This window comes from Ovis canadensis, chromosome 13, assembly GCF_042477335.2.
Source record: "Ovis canadensis isolate MfBH-ARS-UI-01 breed Bighorn chromosome 13, ARS-UI_OviCan_v2, whole genome shotgun sequence".
NCBI lineage: Eukaryota > Metazoa > Chordata > Mammalia > Artiodactyla > Bovidae > Ovis > Ovis canadensis.
In genome coordinates this window covers 22,806,353-22,828,560 of record NC_091257.1, presented here as the reverse complement: position 1 = coordinate 22,828,560, position 22,208 = coordinate 22,806,353, and the positions used below count along the sequence as shown (strand labels likewise).

The window sequence follows — 22,208 nt, the reverse complement described above, 5'->3', positions numbered from 1 at the left end:
ATTAAAAAGATCATACACCATGACCAAGTGGGCTTTATCCCAGGGATGCAAGGATTCCTCAATATCCGCAAATCAATCAATGTAATTCACCACATTAACAAATTGAAAAATAAAAACCATATGATTATCTCAATAGATGCAGAGAAGGCCTTTGACAAAATTCAACATCCATTTATGATAAAAACTCTCCAGAAAGCAGGAATAGAAGGAACATACCTCAACATAATAAAAGCTATCTATGACAAACCCACAGCAAACATTATCCTCAATGGTGAAAAATTGAAAGCATTTCCCCTAAAGTCAGGAACAAGACAAGGGTGTCCACTTTCACCACTACTATTCAACATAGTTCTGGAAGTTTTGGCCACAGCAATCAGAGCAGAAAAAGAAATAAAAGGAATCCAAATTGGAAAAGAAGAAGTAAAACTCTCACTGTTTGCAGATGACATGATCCTCTACATGGAAAACCCTAAAGACTCCACCAGAAAATTACTAGAGCTCATCAACGAATATAGTAAAGTTGCAGGATATAAAATCAACACACAGAAATCCCTTGCATTCCTATACACGAATAATGAGAAAGTAGAAAAAGAAATTAAGGAAACAATTCCATTCACCATTGCAACGAAAAGAATAAAATACTTAGGAATATATCTACCTAAAGAAACTAAAGACTTATATAAGTCACTCATTTCCATAGCAATTATTTTATTTTGAGGATTCTTTGAGGATTTTAACACCTCACAAAGCTTCTTTTTCATTTAATCTTTCACTCCATCCTCATACAGACCCTGTTTTCTGTCTATCCTCACCCTGGATAAAGTGAAGACACTGATATTCTTACAGCTGGAAGCTCACACATAAACCTGTAGCCAGTGTTAAGAATTCAGCCCTCAAAAAATTGCTGTCACCCAGCCTACACACTCACACCTGTCTGCTCAACTGTATTTCACAGGTTGACCAAATAACAGCTTTCCATACAGTGGTGATTTTGAAACTTTTCAGCAGGTTCCAGCACAACATAGGAGAGAAAGTAAAGGCAGAGAAGGAGGGAAAGTAATTCTTTCCCCTTTGCTTGGCTTCACTGGAATGGGTACTGGGAGAGATCTACAGAGGGAGGTAAGAAGTAGTTTCTGAACACTACTGTCTCCATGCTAACAACTAATGCTCCCAAAAACTTTAGCAATCACCCCATAAGTAATTTGTAGCTAGCTACTGTCTAATAGACAGTTATCCCAAAATAAGAGGTCTAAGATTTCAGTAAATTCATAATGAATATTTGATTTTAATACTGCGTTACTCAACAGACTCGTAGGTCCCATCAAGTTCTTCAGAAGCAATGAAAAGAACTGATTAAAAGGTGGAGGAACCATTTTAAAGAGGAAAAACAATATGAAGAAACATAAGCCAAAGTACTCACTCAATAAGAAGAAAAACACTGCAGAACCTCAAGGAAATCATGAAAAGAAATGGAATATTAGTTTTATTTTGTCTACTTGCATAAAACTTAAAATAACTGTTTACTTGTGGTTAATACTTCAATGGTAGTTCAACTTTTCAGACACGGTGAACTCTAATAAGGACCTAAATGCTCTATAGTTATAATCTCAGGCTTCCTTAAAAGAAGTAAAATTTTATAAGCTATTATTTACAACAAAAGCCTCAATATGTTAACTCAAAATTTACATAACTGCAGATTTTTATTTGACCACTTACAATTTACATTGGTTTCAGTGTGTCTGCCCTCTGATTCCCTCTTGCAACACCTACCATCTTATCTAGGTTTCTGTTACCTTGGGTGTGGGGTATCTCTTCACAGCCGCTCCAGCAAAGCACAGCCGCTGCTCCTTACCTTGGACGAGGGGTATCTCCTTACCACCGTCCTTCCTGACCTTCAACATGGGATGGCTCCTCTAGGCCCTCCTGCACCCGCGCAGCCAGAAATCTAGTCAATCTAGTCACACTAGGACCACAGCCTTGTCTAACTCAGTGAAACTAAGCCATACCCAGGGGGCAACCCAGGATGGGCGGGTCATGGTGGAGAGGTCTGACAGAATGTGGTCCACTAGAGAAGGGAATGGCAATCCACTTCAGTATTCTTGCCTTGAGAACCCCATGAACAGTATAAAAAGGCAAAATGATAGGATACCGAAAGAGGAACTCCCCAGGTCAGTAGGTGCCCAATATGCTACTGGAGATCAGTGGAGAAATAACTCCAGAAAGAATGAAGGGATGAAGCCAAAGCAAAAACAATACCCAGCTGTGGATGTGACTGGTGATAGAAGCAAGGTCCGATGCTGTAAACAGAAATATTGCATAGGAACCTGGAATGTCAGGTCCATGAATCAAGGCAACTTGGAAGTGGTCAAAAAAGAGATGGCAAGAGTGAACGTCAACATTCTAGGAATTAGCAAACTAAAATGGACTGGAATGGGCGAATTTAACTCAGATGACCATTATATCTACCACTGCGGGCAGGAATCCCTCAGAAGAAATGGAGTAGGTATCATGGTCAACAAAAGACTCCGAAATGAAGTACCTGGATGCAATCTCAAAATCGACAGAATGATCTCTGTTCGTCTCCAAGACAAACCATTCAATATCACAGTTATCCAAGTCTATGCCCCAACCAGTAACACTGAAGAAGCTGAAGTTGAACGGTTTTATGAAGACCTACAAGACCTTGTAGAACTAACACCCCAAAAAGATGTCCTTTCATTATAGGGGAATGGAATGCAAAAGTAGGAAGTCAAGAAACACCTGGAGTAACAGGCAAATTTGGCCTTAGAATGCAGAATGAAGCAGGGCAAAGACTAATAGAGATTTGCCAAGAAAATGCACTGGTCATAGCAAACACCCTCTTCCAACAACACAAGAGAAGACTCTACACATGGACATCACCAGATGGCCAACACCGAAATCAGACTGATTATATTCTTTGCAGCCAAAGATGGAGAAGCTCTATACAGTCAACAAAAACAAGATCAGGAGCTGACTGTGGCTCAGATCATGAACTCCTTATTACCAAATTCAGACTCAAAATGAAGAAAGTAGGGAAAACTGCTAGACCATGCAGGTATGACCTAAATCAAATCCCTTATGATTATACAGTGGAAGTGAGAAATAGATGTAAGGACCTGGATCTGATAGATAGAGTGCCTGATGAACTATGGAATGAGGTTTGTGACATTGTACAGGAGACTGGGATCAAGACCATCCCCATGGAAAAGAAATACAAAAAAGCAAAATGGCTGTCTGGGGAGGCCTTACAAATAGCTGTGAAAAGAAGAGAAGTGAAAAGAAAAGGAGAAAAGGAAAGATATAAGCATCTGAATGCAGAGTTCCAGAGAACAGCAAGAAGAGATAAGAAAGCCTTCTTCAGTGATCAATGCAAAGAAATAGAGGAAAAGAGCAGAATGGGAAAGACTAGAGATCTCTTCAAGAAAATTAAAAATACCAAGGGAACATTTCATGCAAAGATGGGCTCGATAAAGGACAGAAGTGGTCTGGACCTAACAGAAGCAGAAGATATTAAGAAGAGGTGGCAAGAATACACAGAAGAACTGTACAAAAAAGATCTTCACGACCCAGATAATCATGATGGTGTGATCACTAATCTAGAGCCAGACATCCTGGAATGTGAAGTCAAGTGGGCCTTAGAAAGCATCACTATGAACAAAGCTAGTGGAGGTGATTGAATTCCATTTGAGCTGTTTCAAATCCTGAAAGACGATGCTATGAAAGTGCTGTACTCAATATGCCAGTAAATTTGGAAAACTCAGCAGTGGCCACAGGACTGGAAAAGGTCAGTTTTCATTTCAATCCCTAAGAAAGGCAATGCCAAAGAATGCTCAAACTACTGCACAATTGCACTCATCTCACATGCTAGTAAAGTAATGCTTAAAATTCTCCAAGCCAGACTTCAGCAATACGTGAACTGTGAACTCCCTGATGTTCAAGCTGGTTTTAGGAAAGGCAGAGGAACCAGAGATCAAATTGCCAACATGCGCTGGATCATGGAAAAAGCAAGAGAGTTCCAGAAAAACATCTACTTCTACTTTATTGACTATGCCAAAGCCTTTGACTGTGTGGATCACAATCAACTGTGGAAAATTCTGAAAGAGATAGGAATACCAGACCACCTGACCTGCCTCTTGAGAAATCTGTATGCAGGTCAGGAAGCAACAGTTAGAACTGGACATGGAACAACAGACTGGTTTCAAATAGGAAAAGGAATATGTCAAGGCTGTATATTGTTACCCTGCTTATTTAACTTATATGCAGAGTACATCATGAGAAACGCTGGGCTGGAAGAAACACAAGCTGGAATCAAGATTGCCGGAAGAAATATCAATAACCTCAGATATGCAGATGACACCACCCTTATGGCAGAAAGTGAAGAGGAACTAAAAAGCCTCTTGATGAAAGTGAAAGAGGAGAGTCCAGAAGTTGGCCTAAAGCTCAACATTCAGAAAACGAAGATCATGGCATCTGGTCCCATCACTTCATGGGAAATAGATGGGGAAACAGCAGAAACAGTGTCAGACTTTATTTTTGGGGGATCCAAAATCACTGCAGATGGTGATTGCAGCCACGAAATTAAAAGACGCTTACTCCTTGGAAGAAAAGTTACGACCAACCTAGATAGCATATTCAAAAGCAGAGACAGTTTGCCGACTACGGTCCGTCTAGTCAAGGCTATGGTTTATCCTGTGGTCATGTATGGATGTGAGAGTTGGACTGTGAAGAAAGCTGAGCACAGAAGAATTGATGCTTTTGAACTGTGGTGTTGGAGAAGACTCTTGAAAGTCCCTTGGACTCCAAGGAGATCCAACCAGTCCATTCTGAAGGAGATCAGCCCTGGGATTTCTTTGGAAGGAATGATGCTAAAGCTGAAACTCCAGTACTTTGGCCACCTCATGCAAAGAGTTGACTCATTGGAAAAGACTCTGATGCTGGGAGGGATTGGGGGCAGGAGGAGAAGGGGAGGACAGAGGATGAGATGGCTGGAAGGCATCATGGACTCAATGGACGTGAGTCTGAGTGAACTCCATGAGTTGGTGATGGACAGGGAGGCCTGGCGTGCTGCGATTCATGGGGTCACAAAGAGTTGGACACGACTGAGCGACTGAACTGAACTGAACTGTTCATCGGGTTCTCAAGGCAAGGATGCTGAAATGGTTTGCTATTTCCTTCTCCAGTGGACCATGTTTTGTCAGAACTTTCCAACATGATCCATCCGTCTTGGGTGGCCCTACACAGCATATGGCTCATAGCTTCACTAACTTAGAAAAGGCTGTGATCCATGTTTTCTTTGACTGTGATTTTCATTGTGTCTTCCCTCCGGATAAGAGGCTTGTGGAAGCTTCCTGATGGGAGGGACTGGCTGTGAGGGAATCTTAGTCTTGCTCTGATAGGCGGGGCCATGGTCAATAAATCTTTAATCCAATTTTCTGTTAATGGGTGGGGCTGTGTTCCCTCCCTATAGTTTGACCTAAGGGTTATGCTAGGGGTTATGACTTCCTTCAAAAGGACTTATGCCAGCACACCCCTCGGTTTCCAGGACTGCTGTATTTAGTGCCCCTGACTCCAAGTCAACCCACGCCTCTGCTGGAGACTCCTGGACACTCACAGGCAAGTCTGGCTCAGTCTCTTGTGGGTTCACTGCTCCTTTCTCATGGGCACAAGGTTTGTCTGTGCCCTCCAAGAGTCTGTTTCCCCAGTCCTATGGAAGCTCTGTAATCAAAGTCCACTGGCCTTCAAATTGCCCAGTGATTCTCAATCTCTTTGCCAGATCCTCAGGTTGGGAAATCTGTTGTGAGCCCCAGAACTTATGCAAGAGGGCAAGAACTTCTTTGATATAATTGGCATAGGAACCTGGAACGTTAGGTCCATGAATCAAGGTAAATCGGAAGTGATCAAGCAGAAGATGCCAAGAGTGAACACTGGCATTTTAGCAATCAGTGAACTACAGTGGACCAGAATAGGCAAATTTAATTTAGATGACCATTACATCTACTACTGTGGGCAAGAATCCCTTGGAAGAAATGGAATATCCCTCTGAGTCAAGAAAAGAGTCTGAAATGCAGTACTGGGATGCAATCTCAAAAATGACAGAATGATCTCTGTTCATTTCCAAGGCAAACCATTCAATATCACAGAAATCCAAGTCTATGCCTAATGCCAAAGAAGCTGAAGTTGAATAGTTCTATGAAGACCTATAAGACCTTCTAGAAGTAACACCAAAAAAAGATGCCTTTTCATCATGGGGGACTGGAATGCAAAAGTAGGAAGTCAAGAAACACCTGGAGTAACAGGCAAATTTGACCTTGGAGTACAGAATGAAGCAGGGCAAAGACTAATAGAGTTTTGCCAAGAGAATGCACCAGTCATAGCAAACACCCTCTTCCAACAACACAAGAGATAACTCTACACATGGACATCACCAGATAGCCAACACCAAAATCAGATTGATTATATTCTTTGCAGCCGAACATGGAGAAGTTCTATACAGTCAGCACAAAAAAAAAGACCAGGATCTGACTATGGCTCAGACCATGAACTCCTCATTGCAAAATTCAGACTTAAGTTGAAGAAGGTAGGGAAAACAAGTAGACCATTCAGGTATAACTTAAATCAAATCCCTTATGATTATAAAGTAGAAGTGACAAATAGAATCAAGGGATTAGATCTGATAGACAGAGTGCCTGAAGAACTATGGACAGAGGATTATAACATTTACAGGAGTCTTTAACCAAAACCATCCCCAAGAAAAAGAAATGCAAAAAGGCAAAATGGTTGTCTGAAGAGGCCTTACAAATAGCTGAGAAAAGAGGAGAAGTTAAGGCAAAGGAGAAAAGAAAAGATATACCCATCTGAATGCAGAGTTCCAAAGAATAACAAGGAGCGATAAGAAAGCCTTCCTCAGTGATAAATGCAAAGAAATAGAGGAAAATAGAATGTGAAAGGCTAGAGATCTCTTCAAGAAAATTAGAGATACCAAGGGAACATTTCATGCAAAGATGGGCACAATAAAGGACAGAAATGATATGGACCTAACAGAAGCAGAAGATATTAAGAAGAGGTGGCAAGAATACACAGAAGAACTATACAAAAAAGATCTTCATGACCCAGATAACTATGATGGTGTGATCACTCAACTAGAGCCAGACATCCTGGGATGCGAAGTCAAGTGGGCCTTAGGAAACATCACTCTGAACAATGCTAGTGGAGGCGATAGAATTTCAGCTGAGCTATTTCAAATCCTAAAAGATGATGCTGTGAAAGTGCTACATTCAATATGCCACCAAATTTGGAAATCTTACCGGTGGCCACAGGACTGGAAAAGGTCAGTTTTCATTTCAATCCCAAAGAAAGGCAATGCCAAAGAGTGTTCAAACTACTGAACAATTGCCATCTCACACACTAGCAAAGGAATGCTCAAAATTCTCCAAGCTAGGCTTCAACAGTACATGAACCAAAAACTTCCAGATGTTCAAACTATATGCAGAAGAGGTAGAGGAACTAGAGATCAAATTGCCAACATCTGTTGGATCACAGAAAAAGCAACAGAATTCCAGAAAAACATCTACTTCTGCTTCATTGACTACATTAAAGCCTTTGACTGTGTGGATCACAATAAACTGTGGAAAATTCTTAAAGAGACGGGAATATCAGACCACCTTACCTGCCTCCTAAGAAACCGGTATGCAGGTCAGGAAGCAACAGTTAGAATGGGACATGAAACAATGGACTGGTTCAAAATTGGGAAGGGAATATGTACATCAAGGCTGTATACTGTCACCCTGCTTATTTAACTTATATGCAGAGTACATTATGTGAAATGCCAACCTGGATGAAACACAAACTAGAATCAAGAAAAATCAATAACTTCAGATACGCCAATGACACCACCCTTAAGGCAGAAAGCAAAGAGAAACTAAAGACTGTCCTGATGAAAGTGAAAGAGCAGAGTAAGAAAGCTGGCTTAAAACTCAACATTCCAAAAACAAAGATCACGGCATGCTGTCCCATCACTTCATGGCAAATAGATGAGAAAACAGTGGAAGCAGTGACAGACTTTATTTCCCTGGGCTCAAAAATCACTGCAGATGGTGACTGCAGCCATGAAATTTAAAGACGCTTGTTCCTTGGAAGAAAAGCTATGACCAACCTAGACAGGAGATTAAAAAGCAGAGACATTGAAACATGTATAATATCATATATGAAACGAATCACCAGTCCAGGTTCGATGCATGATACTGGATGCTTGGGGCTCGTGCACTGAGATGACCCAGAGGGATGATACCGGGAGGGAGGAGGGAGGGGGGTTCAGGATGGGGAACACGTGTATACCTGCGGCAGATTCATGTTGATGTATAGCAAAACCAATATAATATTGTAAAGCAATTAACCTCCAATTAAAATAAATAAATTTATATTTTTAAAAAAAAGAGACATTACTTGGCCAACAAAGGTCTGTCTAGTCAAAGCTATGGTTTTTCCAGTAATCAGGTATGGATGTGAGAGTTGGACTATAAAGAAAGCTGAGCGCTGAAGAATTGATGCTTTTGAACTGTGGTGCTGGAGAAGACTTCTAAGAGTCCCTTGGACTGCAAGGAGACCCAACCAGTCCACCCTGAAGGAGATCAGTCCTGGGTGTTCATTGGTGGGACTGCGTTAAAGCCGAAGCTCCAATACTTTGGCCATATCTGATGCAAAGAGCTGACTCACTGGAAAAGACCTTGATGCTGGGAAAGATTGAAGGCAGGCAGAGAAGGGGACCACAGAGAATGAGATGGTTGGATGGCATCACCGACTCAATGGGCATGAGTTTGAGTAAACTCCGGGAGTCGGTGATGAACAGGAAAGCCTAGCGTCCATGGGATTGAAAAGAGTCGAACACGACTGAACGACTGAACTACAACTGAACTGCAAGGTTGAAGTTTGTAAAGTACTTGGTTGGGAAAAAGTTTTAGATACCAAATCATTTCATTCATGACAACCAGGCATTCCAATGCACTAACACAGACATGGGAAGAGAACTTTACAAGGCGGAAAGTGATGACGCGGCTGCTTTGGAGGCTTGACTGGGCACACTGCCTTCCACTCCCCTCTCACCAGAGGCAGCTCTGGAGTTTCCCGCCATGTCGCCTTGTTCACCTGAAAGTTAACAGCTGTCCCTCTCCTGACACACCAGGCAAACAAAGCAGCATGGCAGAAAGCTGTAAATAAAATCATTACACTGTACATTTGGCATCTCTTTCCATGTACCTAAGAACTTCCTGATGAGGCTGTCCTTGGGAGATGTAGAACATGGCCAAACTATAATTAGCTCAACCAGAGAGGTAAGCTAACAGTGCCAAATGCTTTTCGGAGTTGCTGCCTGCCTTTGTATAAATTCGTCAAACTCTTGTACACTATGTGACCGCTATGAGAAAATTACACAAGCAAGGACAAAGAATCAAAAGAGTAATGGGATGCTTTCCTGTTAATGATGCTTTCTCTTTAGCACCATTTTATTTCACTAAAATTATTTTTATTTCTTGATCAAGTAAATTGCTTTTCTTAAATGAGCCAAATTGTGTTCACTGTGTCAAGTCCCCATTGTTGAATGTGCTATGGGTCAAAGGTGCTATAAACTCAATTGTGTAGTTCAATTTAACAAATACACAGGACCAGGTGTTTATTAAGAACATAAGGACAAGACACTACTTTGAGAGATTACACCAAAAGTGGAAAAAACACCAGTCTATAGCCTCAACGGGGAGATAAATGAGTATACAGTTAACAAAACTCAAGGAAAGCCATGATTACTAGTACTATTAAGTATGCTATCAAGACAAATTCAATGTTATCTTAATAACAAGAAAGAGAAAACTCATGAGCGAGTCTTAAGGCATTTAAGGAAATGAATGTCAACAACTGTACTCCACATGGCAGAACTGGGATCAATGACTGGAAGTTACAACAATATAGAGGAGAGCCAGTGATGTACAGGTAGTGTGAAACTGTTAGTCGCTCAGTCGTGTCCAACTCTTTGCAACCTGATGGACTATAAGCCTGCCAGGCTCCTCTGTCCATGGAATTCTCCAAGCAACAATACTGGAGTGGGTTGCCTATTTCCTTCTCCAGGGGATCTTCCTGACCCAGGGATCAAATCTAGGTCTTTCACATTGCAGGCAGATTCTTTACTGTCTCAGCCACCAGGGAAGTCCAAGAGAGAGAGAGAGAGAGAGAGAGAGAGAGAGAGAGAGAGAGAGAGAGAGAGAGAGTATATATTTAAACTAAATAATTAATTTCTTTAAATTAAAGCTCACCTTTATGGAATTTAGGGCACACACCAAGGAACGTTCCTACCATGTTGTTTGACTTTACACATCACCAGAGTGAAACCTGAGACAACACGGAGCTCTAACTTCTGTATTCCTGGAAAGCAAGGTCTGTCAAGAAATTAACCCGCACCCTTCTGTGTTCTGGAAATCAGCTTACTGCAAAGAGCTAGTCTTCCCCATATGACTGAGATAAAACTCCCAAGGACCCTTGTATGCTATGACAAGACCAAGGCGCAGACTCTCCAAATTCCCATTCTTTGTCTCATAAATGATTAGCTGAACTATTTGTCCCCATCAACCATTCTTGTTGATCAATGCCTGTTAACCAGACTTGACCAAACTTTACTCAGGCTTCTTTCCTTCCTCCAAGCCCCTGAACTTTGACCTACCCTTGAGCAATGGAAGGTGAACAACCCCTCTTTAATGACCCCTTCCAAAATAAACTGGCCTTGAGGAAAAATGTTCCCTGATCAACTGTCCAATCATGCCACCCACAACCAATGTTCACGCCTCTCTGTAAGAAAAGAAAATGTCCTTTTCTGCATGAACTTTGAGATGCTCGCTTATCTCATAGTCAAAGTGGTTCTTCCTATCACAATATTCTTCCTCCTCCCACTGAGATAAGTCTCCACCCCTTATTGTAATAATCTTTTTGAATAATGTTTCTCTTTACCTAAGTCTGCATTTGTTTTTAAACCTTTTAACTTGCAAAGAGCCTAACTTTACAGAACACAAACTAAAATTATGAAATATCCAATTATTGATATTTATTTTTATAGAATCACAAACATTATGTATTTCTTGATATGCAGTCACATGGTAAAATAGATAGAAGATACAGACCACTATAAAATAAACTAAAATTAAAATTTAACATTAATTGTTATTTCCCAATGTTTGAAACCCCAAATTATAAGATCATTAATCATAAAATAAACCATTAAAAGCAAACATGAATAGCTGAAACCAAGCAACTGAGTTTGGAAACTACAGAAATAATTTCTTTATATTTTATTTCTGTCTGGTGTAGATCAAACATCTCTTTACAAAGTCAAAAGAAGGAAAAGCTTAATGAACTTGCTTTTATGTTGGCCAACTATTAACTGAAGCATTACATCAACAATAATACAGCTGCTAAAGTTCTAAGGAACTTTCTGCAACAACCTGTTACTTTTCCAGGGGTCCAGTACCCTAGTTACAACTCAGTATGGATACCATATAAGAGTTAGCACACTAACTGCAGCACATACATAAAACAAATGCTCAGTGTCTTCAATACATGATATCTCTATCTCTGGAAGGGTATTTTTTTCTTAAACATTTGTATTCCTATTTATGAAAAAATATTTTTAAACAATAAATATTTTGTATTGCAACCAGACGGGGCAGGGGGTCCCCAGAGAAAGAGAACCAGGCATGACTTTCTTGACTTTAAAGAAGTCATTTGTGGCCTAAGTTATTTTGTGATCTAAGCCTGGGTAACAATGCTTGCCCTTGAACACATATCAGTAATTACTGATCTTACCGCAAGTGAAGGGACGCCGGAACAAAGGAGAAACAGTCAAGAAACAACAGCTAAGCAGTAAAACAGAGTCCTAGTTCCACCTTAAGGGATACAGATAACAATTTGTGTGAGTTAGGAAAAAGACCCACATCCAGGTGGAGCATGGAAAGATGATAATGACCTTTTCTGACTTCAAACAACTAAAACTTGGGCTCTGTCAACATTTGCCCCAGCTCTAGGCTGAATTCTCCTCTGCTCAAGCCCCTTCATGAGTATGCAAGTATCCTTAGCATAAAAATTCCCCAATCTTACTGTTCTGGAAAACTGCTTTGGAAAAGATCCCCAGCATTCTTTTTGCTGCAAGTAATAAATCTTTCTCCCAATTTGTGGCTTGGTTGTATCTTTTGGCCTGAAGACGCCAACCCAGATTTAGGGCAACAGTATACAAATACATCACAAAATATCAACTACTCACCCGCATTGACTATAGCATCCACCTCTAGCAATGTGATGTCACCTCTATACAGAGAAACTTTCTCACTCAAACTTTTCTTCCCCTGTGATGGTTCCTGAGTATTTTCTTCTGTAATAAAGAAGGGATGTATATTAATAGTAATATTCTTAGTTAACTTAATAAAGACAATTTTAATACAAGAGCCAATAGGGGTCACACTCTGACACATTAGACAAGTGGAAATAACTGTGTAACTATTACCAGGAATGTGGTCTATTCTCTATTTATCAAGTACTCCTCAATGCAAAATGCAGTATCAGATATATAATAGGCATTCAATAAATTTCAGTTCAGTTCAGTTCAGTTACTCAGTTGTGTCCAACTCTGCAACCCCATGAATCGCAGCAAGCCAGGCCTCCCTGTCTATCACCAACTCCCGGAGTCCACCCAAACCCATGTCCATTGAGTCGATGATGCCATCCAACCATCCCATCCTCTGTCGTCTCCTTCTCCTCCCGCCTTCAATCTTTCACAGCGTCAGGGTCTTTTCCAGTGAGTCCGCTCTTCACATCAGGTGGCCAAAGTACTGGAGCTTCAGCTTCAACATCAGTCCTTCCAATGAGCACCCAGGACTGATCTCCTTTAGGATGGACTGGTTGGATCTCCTTGCAGTCCAAGGGACTCTCAAGAGTCTTCTCCAACACCACAGTTCAAAAGCATCAATTCTTCAGCGCTCAGCTTTCTTTATAGTCCAACTCTCATATCCATACATGACCACAGGAAAAACTATAACCTTGACTAGCCCTGTTATATTGGTCAACAAAACTTTCAATTCTTGCTATTAACATTATAAAGATATGAATTTTAAGATATAATTATGTACTACTGGTTTCACAAAAATATAAGAAAAAATGTGCAAACTACCAACAAAATAATGAACAAGTTTATTTCTATTTTGTTCAAGTTACCTAAAAAGCATCCTTGAAAAGAACATTTACTCAGAACAAAAAAACATAGGTTCCACTTTTTGCTATGTAACAAGCTGTCCCTTGGAATGGTAGGGATCAAGAATACAGGACGGTGTGAAACATCTCCTTTATCAAATTCTATAAACCTTTCACTCCAGAGGGCGCTGCTAGATTTAAAAAAGAAAAAGCTCTGTCCTGCACACAATAGTCAGCATGCTGGTATATTTAAAACAAGCCAAACATTACCTTCTAAAACCTGATATACTTTTAATGTTTTACAGCAGTACTATAATTCGTATTTTCATGTACTTTAAACAAATAATAATATTAAAATATATTAAACAAAGCTATATAAAGTCAATGTTTTAAAATACATTGAAATGCTATATATAAAGAGTTTTCTAATATATTTTTAGAAAAGATGATTTATAAATTCAAGTGTCTGTAACTATTTATGAATATGGGCAAGTGTTTCAAGGGGGGAGATAATGCTATTGATTCACAAAAACCCCATCAAATAAGCATGAAATTTTGAGGTATGTAGTGGATTAGAGGAGGTACAAGCCACTTAAATCATCTTTGGGCTCCAATAACCAAAGAAAAAATTGGCCAAGACTAAGGTAATCAATCTGTGGCCATAAAAGTAATCTTTCCTCTCTTCATCTCCAAAGCATCCCCTTCTTTGCAGCCACTTCTCTCCTTAAAGGATTCTAAAATTGGTGGTAGTAGTATGTATGCATGCTCAGTCGCTCAGCCACATCTGACTCCTTGAGACCCCACCAGGCTCCACTGTCTGTGGAATTTTTCAGGCAAGAATACTGAATGGGTTGCCATTTCCTTCGCCAGGGGATTTTCCCAACTCAGAGACTGACTCTGTGTCTCCTGCATCTCCTGCACTGACAGGTAGCTCTTTACCACCGAGCCACCAGGGAAGACCCTTGTTGGTGGTAGTAATACTAATAACGATAAGTAGGAGAATAATGTGAGAGAACTGTATGTTAAAACAACAGAGAAAGATTTCAGAAGACTTCAAAATAAAAAACCCTTACAGCTAACTTGACCACCTCAGGGAATCCTAGAGTGCTATTTTCCTGAGTCAGGTAAAGAGGAAGAGCTCAGGCTTTTCTACCAGACTGTTCAAATCTTGGTTCTACCAATTAACAAGTGGGTGACCTTGGGTAAGTTATCTGTTTTCACCATGCCTCAGTTCATAAATTACTGGCTCCTTTACAGTGAACATGAGGTCATCACTTAGAACTCATGTTCTAAGTAATGTTTGAATAATATTTGGTCCACAGTAAGCTCTCAATTTTTCATTCAGAAAACTAAGATCATGGCATCTGGTCCCATCACTTCATGGCAAATAGATGGGGAAACAGTGGAAACAGCGACAGGCTTTATTTTGGGGGGCTCCAGAATCACTACAGATGGGGACTGCAGCCATGAAATTAAAAGATGCTTGCTCCTTGGAAGAAAAGTTATGACCAACCTAGATAGCATATTCAAAAGCAGAGACATTACTTGCCAACAAAGTTCTGTCTAGTCAAAGCTATGGTTTTCCTAGTAGTCACGTATGGATGTGACTGTTGGACTATAAAGAAAGCTGAGCACCGAAGAATTGATGCTTTTGAACTGTGGTGTTGGAGAAGACTTTTGAGAGTCCCTTGGACTGCAAGGAGATCCAACCAGTCCATCCTAAAGGAAATCAGTCCTGAATATTCACTGGAAGGACTGATGCTGAAGCTTCAATACTTTGGCCACCTGATGCAAAGAACCTGACTCATTGGAAAAGACCCTGATATTGGGAAAGACTGAAGGTGGGAGGAAAAGGGGATGATAGAGGATGAGATGGTTGGATGACATCACCCACTCAATGGACATGAGTTTGAGTGAACTCTGGGAGCTGGTGATGGACAGGGAGGCCTGGCGTGCTGCAGTTCATGGGGTCGCAAAGAGTCAGACACAACTGAGTGACAGGACTGAACTGAACTGAAGCTCTCAATATACATTCCCTTTAACAAAGGTTTTACCAAGGTGACAAGTATTATTTCAGCACCCATATTCAAAATGCCACAATAGTTTTTAAAGATTTTCAATATTATTATTATTCCTTATCAGTGAAAGAAAACAATTTGTGCTCTTACTAATCTGTCAATGCCTGGCCCAATGACAAAGACTTTAAGTCACAAGACCCTGAGTTCCATGACCAATGAGCTTCTATTTTTACCACTTTTACCAAACTAGAAAGTCCTAATTCCCAATTAAAGATCATTGAATGATAATAAATATTAATATTTGGTAGTTCTGTCAGAAAATTCTGGGTATGTGGACTATTGAGAACCTAGATATTATAAAGACTTCTCACCGATGATGAGTTTCAAAGCTCCATCAGGCATTAAATTGATAAGCATATCACAAATGAAAGCAGAAAGATGGACTGTTTCAACTTGGGAGACACGGTAAACAGATTCCTAATCTAGTTGGATTTAGTTCTAAAAAGTATTTCATTTTCTTATGAAGCATTATGTCTATAATACTGCATGTATAGTAATGTGACTTTAAAACATATATGGAAATAAATCATGTATTTTTCCCAAAACAAGAATTATATTAGAAAACATCAAAGTTTAAACCATTTATACCACAGTTCAGTTCTCTTAAAAGAAATCCTAATCTCTCAACTGCAAACTGTAAAATGGTATATTTTAAGCCTAAAGTCTCAAACAATTCAACATCTTTAATATATATACTGCTATAACATGTCACTCAATAAGTTACTCAAAATGGTCTTATCAGAATTATCAGCATCATGAAGGAATACTTTTATCGCTCTTTCCTTTTAAAATTCACATGAGCATCTTTTTTCCTCAAAGCCAGTACACTTGCTGCCCAACTCTTCTCATAGTATACCAAAAAGGCATAAATGTACTGAAAAACTGTAATTTGATAGTATTAAAAATTATCAGTATTTCCTCCAACAATAAACCAAAACCAAATGGCATGTTTTTGACTACCAACTGTTCTCTGTAAATGCAACACTATAAATTGCCACTACAGGCCACAACTTTTATCTGAATATTTAATAGTAATGTACTACCTTCATTTTCACCCAGCTGTGTTCCATCAGCGCTGATTCCAATCTGTCTTTTCCCATATCCTGGGTTTTCAGTAATAAACAGGGCAGACAATTGTCAAGCATTGTTCCCTCACAGACATTCTTTATGTACACGAAGCACTGACTTACGTCGTGTTCCTCACAGGCTTTCACCAACGGAAAGCTAAAATATCTGTTCAGTGTGCACATATGAGAGTAGCTGCTCTCCCAGACTGTATTCTATCGATACTATGCATATTAAAAAACAAAGGTTTTATACAGGAACTACCGCAATAAGGGAAAAGAGATCTCAGTACAGAACTGGGCTCAGTTCCCAATACAGCAAAGACAAGTGGAGATTCATAGCCAAGAAGCAGAGTGAGGATCAGTGGGAAGAAAATTACTATCACTAAGGGGAAACTCTGGGGGTGAGGGAAGATTTTGGTTAAACAGACACACTCTTTGCTGAAGAACTGTCAGGTAGTGAGATATCATTTAGGGTATTGGGTGGGGAGCAAGGGGAACAGAATTTTATTAGACATCAAGGCTGATCAGATATCAAGGATGGAAAATTCTAAATTGATAAAGCAGGATTCTTACAAAAATTGGACAGTGTAAGTTTGGCAAGGATGGGGTCTAGAAAAAAAGAGTTTGAAGGAACCTGACTTGTGTTAGTCGCTCAGTTGTGTCCCACTACTTGTGACTCCACAGACTGTAGCCCACCAGGCTTCTCTGTCCATGGAATTCTCCAGGCAGGAATACTGGAGTGGGTAGCCATTCCCAGCTCCAAGGGATCTTCCCAACCCAGGTATCGAAACTGGGTCTCCTGCATTGCAGGCAGATTCTTCACTGTCTGAGCCACCAGGGAAGGAAGCCCTGTTTAGTCAAGGAACCTGACTAAAGTTAAGGAAGACGGTCTTTGTCAGTCCCTGCTCTTATCTGAAGAAAGAGACATTCTTCTTTGAACAAAGTAAGTCCATTTGTCATTAGGTTGCCTTTTGTCCTTTAAGGACCATCTGAACTATTAGTTGAGGCTTGGTTAAGTGGAGGATATTTGCGAGGTGGCACAAGCAGTCAGGCATTTACTGAGGGGAATTTCTATGAAAAGAAAAGGAAAAAAAGATTATTGATTGGGGCATACTATAAAACTAGTTTCTGAGTCCAGAGGGAAGACAGTTGAGAAGATACCTAGATGATGGGCTTGATTCATCTTTTGCACTCTGAATTTCCTTAGTGATGGCATCGGATGTTTCAGCAGACTTCCTGAATGGCCCTCACAATAGCAAGCATGAAAGCTGTACAACATACATGATCTGTTGTGGTGATTTCTTTGAAGTTCGTATCAGGTCATCAGCTTCAGCCTGCAGGGCTCCAGGAAAGGGGAAGGTTTAGTTCTCAATGAGGCCAAAACAGGAGGAGGGTAGAAAAATTGGAAATATTTTGGAGAGTTGTAGCCAGACACTGGAAGAAACCAGACAATTGACAGCATATGCGAGACAATCAGCAACACTGGACTTTAATAACCCACGAGGGTACACTATAGTTTTCCACTGAAACATAAAATATTTCTGTAGTCAACCTGGCTCCCACCCACCATTTTTATTCTTGTTTACAAAATAAGTCTGGTCTCATTAGATTTAGCCTGATTATTTACATAAGTGCAGCAAGAATGATCATTGACCACTTAGGCCTTTCAGGTTTGCTTTGCTGGAACTTTTCATAAAGAATCTCAAATCAGACTTTTGAAAGCCTCTCAAGGCTAGGAGATGGCAAACAGATGGGCAAACAATGGAAACAGTGACATAACTTTATTTTCTTGGGCTCCAAAATCACTGCAGATGGTGGCTGCAGCCATGAAATTAAGAGACACTTATTCCTTGGTAGAAAAGTTATGACCAACCTAGACAGCATATTAAAAAGCAGAGACATTACTTTGCCAACAAAGGTATATCTAGTCAAGGCTATGGTTTTTCCAGTAGTCATGTGTATGGATGTGAGAGCTGGACCATAAGGAAAGCTGAGTGCTGAAGAACTGATGCTTTTGTACTGTGGTATTGGAGAAGACTCTTGAGAGTCCCTTGGACTGCAAGGAGATCCAACCAGTCCATCCTAAAGGAAATCAGTCCTGAATGTTCATTGGAAGGACTGATGCTGAAGCTAAAGCTCCAGTACTCTGGCCACCCGATGGGAAGAAACGACTCATTGAAAAAGACCCTGATGCTAGGCAAGATTGAAGGCAGGAAGAGACGGGGATGACAGAGGATGCGATGGTTGGATGGCATCATGGACTCGATGGACATGAGTCTGAGCAAGCTCTGGGACTTGGTGATGGATAGGGAAGCCTGGCATGCTGCAGTCCATGGGGGTCACAGAGTCAGACACAACTGAGTGACTGAACTGAACTGAACTAGGCTTGGAAGCCAATCTAAGAACTAACCACCAAATTTAAACCATAATGCCTACAAATTTGGGTAAATTCCTCTCTTCTCAAGGTTCCCAGAACATCCTATGGTTCCTGGGAGTCCCAGGAAGTGACCTTTCTTCCTCATCTGTAAAGCTGAGAACTCTATAAACCATGTGCCAGGCTGGTTTCTCCAAAGGGCTTTATAAGCACTGGCTATATAAAACAAATCTTAGTTCCTTATCACTGTCTCATAACACGAGATTCGATGTCTTTGAGATTCTCATTCTCAAATACAATATTCCAGCCAAAGTCTATACAACTAATTTTTCCAATTATGTCCTGTTACAAGGAAAACAGATTCCTATTGAACTTATACAAATAATGTCACTGTCATGAAAATAAAAATACTCAGTAGATTCTGAATTCTGGAGTGATCAAATAGGGAGAAAAGATAAAAGTTTCATTTTTATTTACAAAATTATAGTTGACTAAATTGCCATGAGTTATAGACAGCTTGAGAAAAGATAAAAAAGAGTTCCTTAAGTAAAACATTAAAGAACCAGCAATGTTACAATGCAATAATCATAAAAATCAAAATCATTCTTTATTGGTTCATTCAGTCCCATGTAACTGATTCTTTTGTCCCCCCGGCATTATTTAATGTATTAGAACAACTACAACAAACTTACTTGTACTTCATTAACTCAATATCTATATTAACTAGTCTTATATACTGAGATCTATTTCTGAATTCTCTGTTCTGTTCTACTAAACATTCTTTATACTATACTCTTTTTTTCTTCATGTAATGGATTTTTGTTCTGCTAGACCTTGGGTCAGTTTTTTGTTTTTTTTGTGGTTTTTTTTTTTTTTTTTTTTTTTTTTGGCTTTTTTAACCAGTCAGCTTCTCCATTAGTACCAGAAATCCTTACTCGATCCAGAGGTATAGTCTCAAAGTTATTTAAGCAATAGTCCCCTCAGAAGCTGCACCCCAAAGTACTTGTCATAGTTCTTTTCATGAATTTCTAAAACAGCCACTTTTTTTGTTGAAGACAAAGCACTTTTGCCTGTAACTGACTACAAGGGCTTTCAAGGAAGAATCACAGTAAAACAAAAATTATCTGTAGATGATAAAAGACTTAAAACAGTAATTGTCAAAGGTCTGAGAATTTATTATCAAAATTTTATACAATTGATAAGGGAATATTTATTTCTATGACATACAATGTTCAACTAACTCAAATTAGGGAGAGAAGGACTATGGGTTTGGGATTAGCAGAGGCAAACTATCACCGATAGAATAGATAAACAACACGGTCTTACTACATTCAGCACAGGGAACTATATTCAATATCCTGTTACAAACCAAAATGGAAAAGTATATGAAAAAGAATATGTTGTTGTCCAGTCACCCAGTCGTGTCCAACTCTTTGTGACCTCCATGGACTGCAGTACGCAGGCCTCCCTGTCCCTCACCATCTCCTGAAGTTTGCCCAAGTTCATGTCCGTTGCATCAGTGTTGACATCCAGCCATCTCATCTTCCGATGTCCTCTTCTCTTTCTGCCCTCAATCTTTCCCAGCAACAGGGACTTTTCCAGTGAGTCAGCTCTTCACATGAGATAACCAAAATACTGAAATTTCAGCTTCAGCATTAGTCCCTCCAATGAATGTTTGAGACTGATTTTCTTTAGGATTGACTGGTTTGATTCCCTTGCAGTTCACGGGCCTTCAGGAGTCTTATCCAGCACCACAGTTCAAAGGCATCAATTATTCAGCTCTCTGCCTTCTGTATGATCCAGCTCTCACAACCGTATGTGACAACTGGAAAGATCATAGACTTGACTATATGGATCTTTGTCAGCAGAGTAACGTCTCTGCTTTTCAACACACTGTCTAGGTTTGTCATAGCTTCCCTGCCAATAAGCAATCGTCATCTGATTTCATGGCTGCAGTCACCATACGCAGTGATTTTAGAGCCAAGAAGAGGAAATCTGTCACTGCTTCCACCTTTTCCCTCTATCTGCCATGAAGTAATAGGGGCAAATGCCATGATCTTAGTTTTTTAATATTTAGTTTTAAGCTGACTCTTTCACTCTCCTCCTTCACCCTCATCAAGAGACTCTTCAGTTCCTCTACACTTTCTGACATTAGGGTGGTATCATCTGCATATCTGAGGTTGTTGAAGTTTCTCCCATCTATCTTGATTCCAGCTTGTAACTCATCCAGCCCAGCATTTCTCATGATGTGCTCAGCATATCAACAAACAGGGTGACATCAGAGAGCCCTGTTATACTCCTTTCTCAATCTTGAACCAATCAGTTGTTCCATACAGGGTTCTGACTGTTGCTTCTTGACCCACATACAGGTTTCTCAGGAGACAGGTAAGATGGTCTAGTATTCCCATCTCTTTAAGAGCTTTACACAGCTTATTATGATTCACACAGTCAAAGGCTTCAGTGTAGTTGATGAAGCAGAGGTAGATGTTTTTCTGGAATTCCCTAGCTTTCTCTATGACCCAGCAAATGCTGGCAATTTGATCTCTGGTTCCTTTTCCTTTTTTAAACCCTGCTTGGACATCTAGAAGTTCTTGACTCGAATAATGCTGAAGCCAAGCATGCAAGATTTTAAGCGTGACTACTAGCATGGGAGATGAGTGCAGCTGTCCGATGGTTAGCACATTGTTCAGTATTACCCTCCTTGGGAACTGGGATGAGCACTGACCTTTACCAATCCTGTGGCCACTGTGGGAGTCTTCCAGATTTGCCAGCATATTGAACGCAACACTTTGATGGCATCATCCTTAAGGGTTTGAATTGTTGTTGTTTGGTCACTCAATCATGTCCGACTCTTTGCAACCCCATGGGCTGGAGCACGCCAGGCTTCCCTGCTCTTCATCAGCTCCCAGAGCTTGCTCCAACTCATGTCCATTGACTCAGTGATGCCATCCAACCATCTCCTCCTCTGTCATCCCCTTCTCCTCCTGCCTTCAATCTTTCACAGCGTCAGGGTCTTTTCCAGTGAGTCTGCTCTTCACATCAGGTGGCCAAAGTACTGGAGCTTCAGCTTCAGCATCAGTCCTTCCAATGAATATCAGGACTGATTTCCTTTAGGATGGACTGGTTGGATCTCCTTGCAGTCCAAGGGACTCTCAAGAGTCTTCTCCAACACCTCAGTTCAAAATTTGAATAGGTCTACTGGAATTACACCACATCCAGTAGCTTTATTAACAGCAGTGCTTCCTAAGGCCCACTTGACTTCAGTCTCCAGAATGCCTGGCTCTGGGTGACTGATCACACCATCGTAGTAATCCAGTTCATTTGGATCTTTTTTGTACAGTTTTTCCATGTATTCTTTCCATCTCTTCTTGATCTCATCAGCATCTACTATGGCTCTACCATTTATGGACTTTATTGTGCCCATCTTTGGGCAAAGTGTTCCATTGGCATCTC

The 22,208-nt window shown here is 40.3% G+C and overlaps 1 protein-coding gene across 3 annotated transcripts in view; it reads right to left on the bottom strand.

The window, feature by feature from the left end:
• The window catches only part of MACROD2 (mono-ADP ribosylhydrolase 2), a 2,333,538-nt gene that overhangs the window by 2,229,395 nt on the left and 81,935 nt on the right, over window positions 1-22,208 (bottom strand). For all 3 annotated transcript variants that reach the window (XM_069547115.1, XM_069547113.1, XM_069547114.1), the window contains exon 3: window positions 12,314-12,421. In XM_069547115.1, the coding sequence (XP_069403216.1) occupies window positions 12,314-12,421 (108 nt within the window). The remainder of the gene's footprint in view (window positions 1-12,313; window positions 12,422-22,208) is intronic.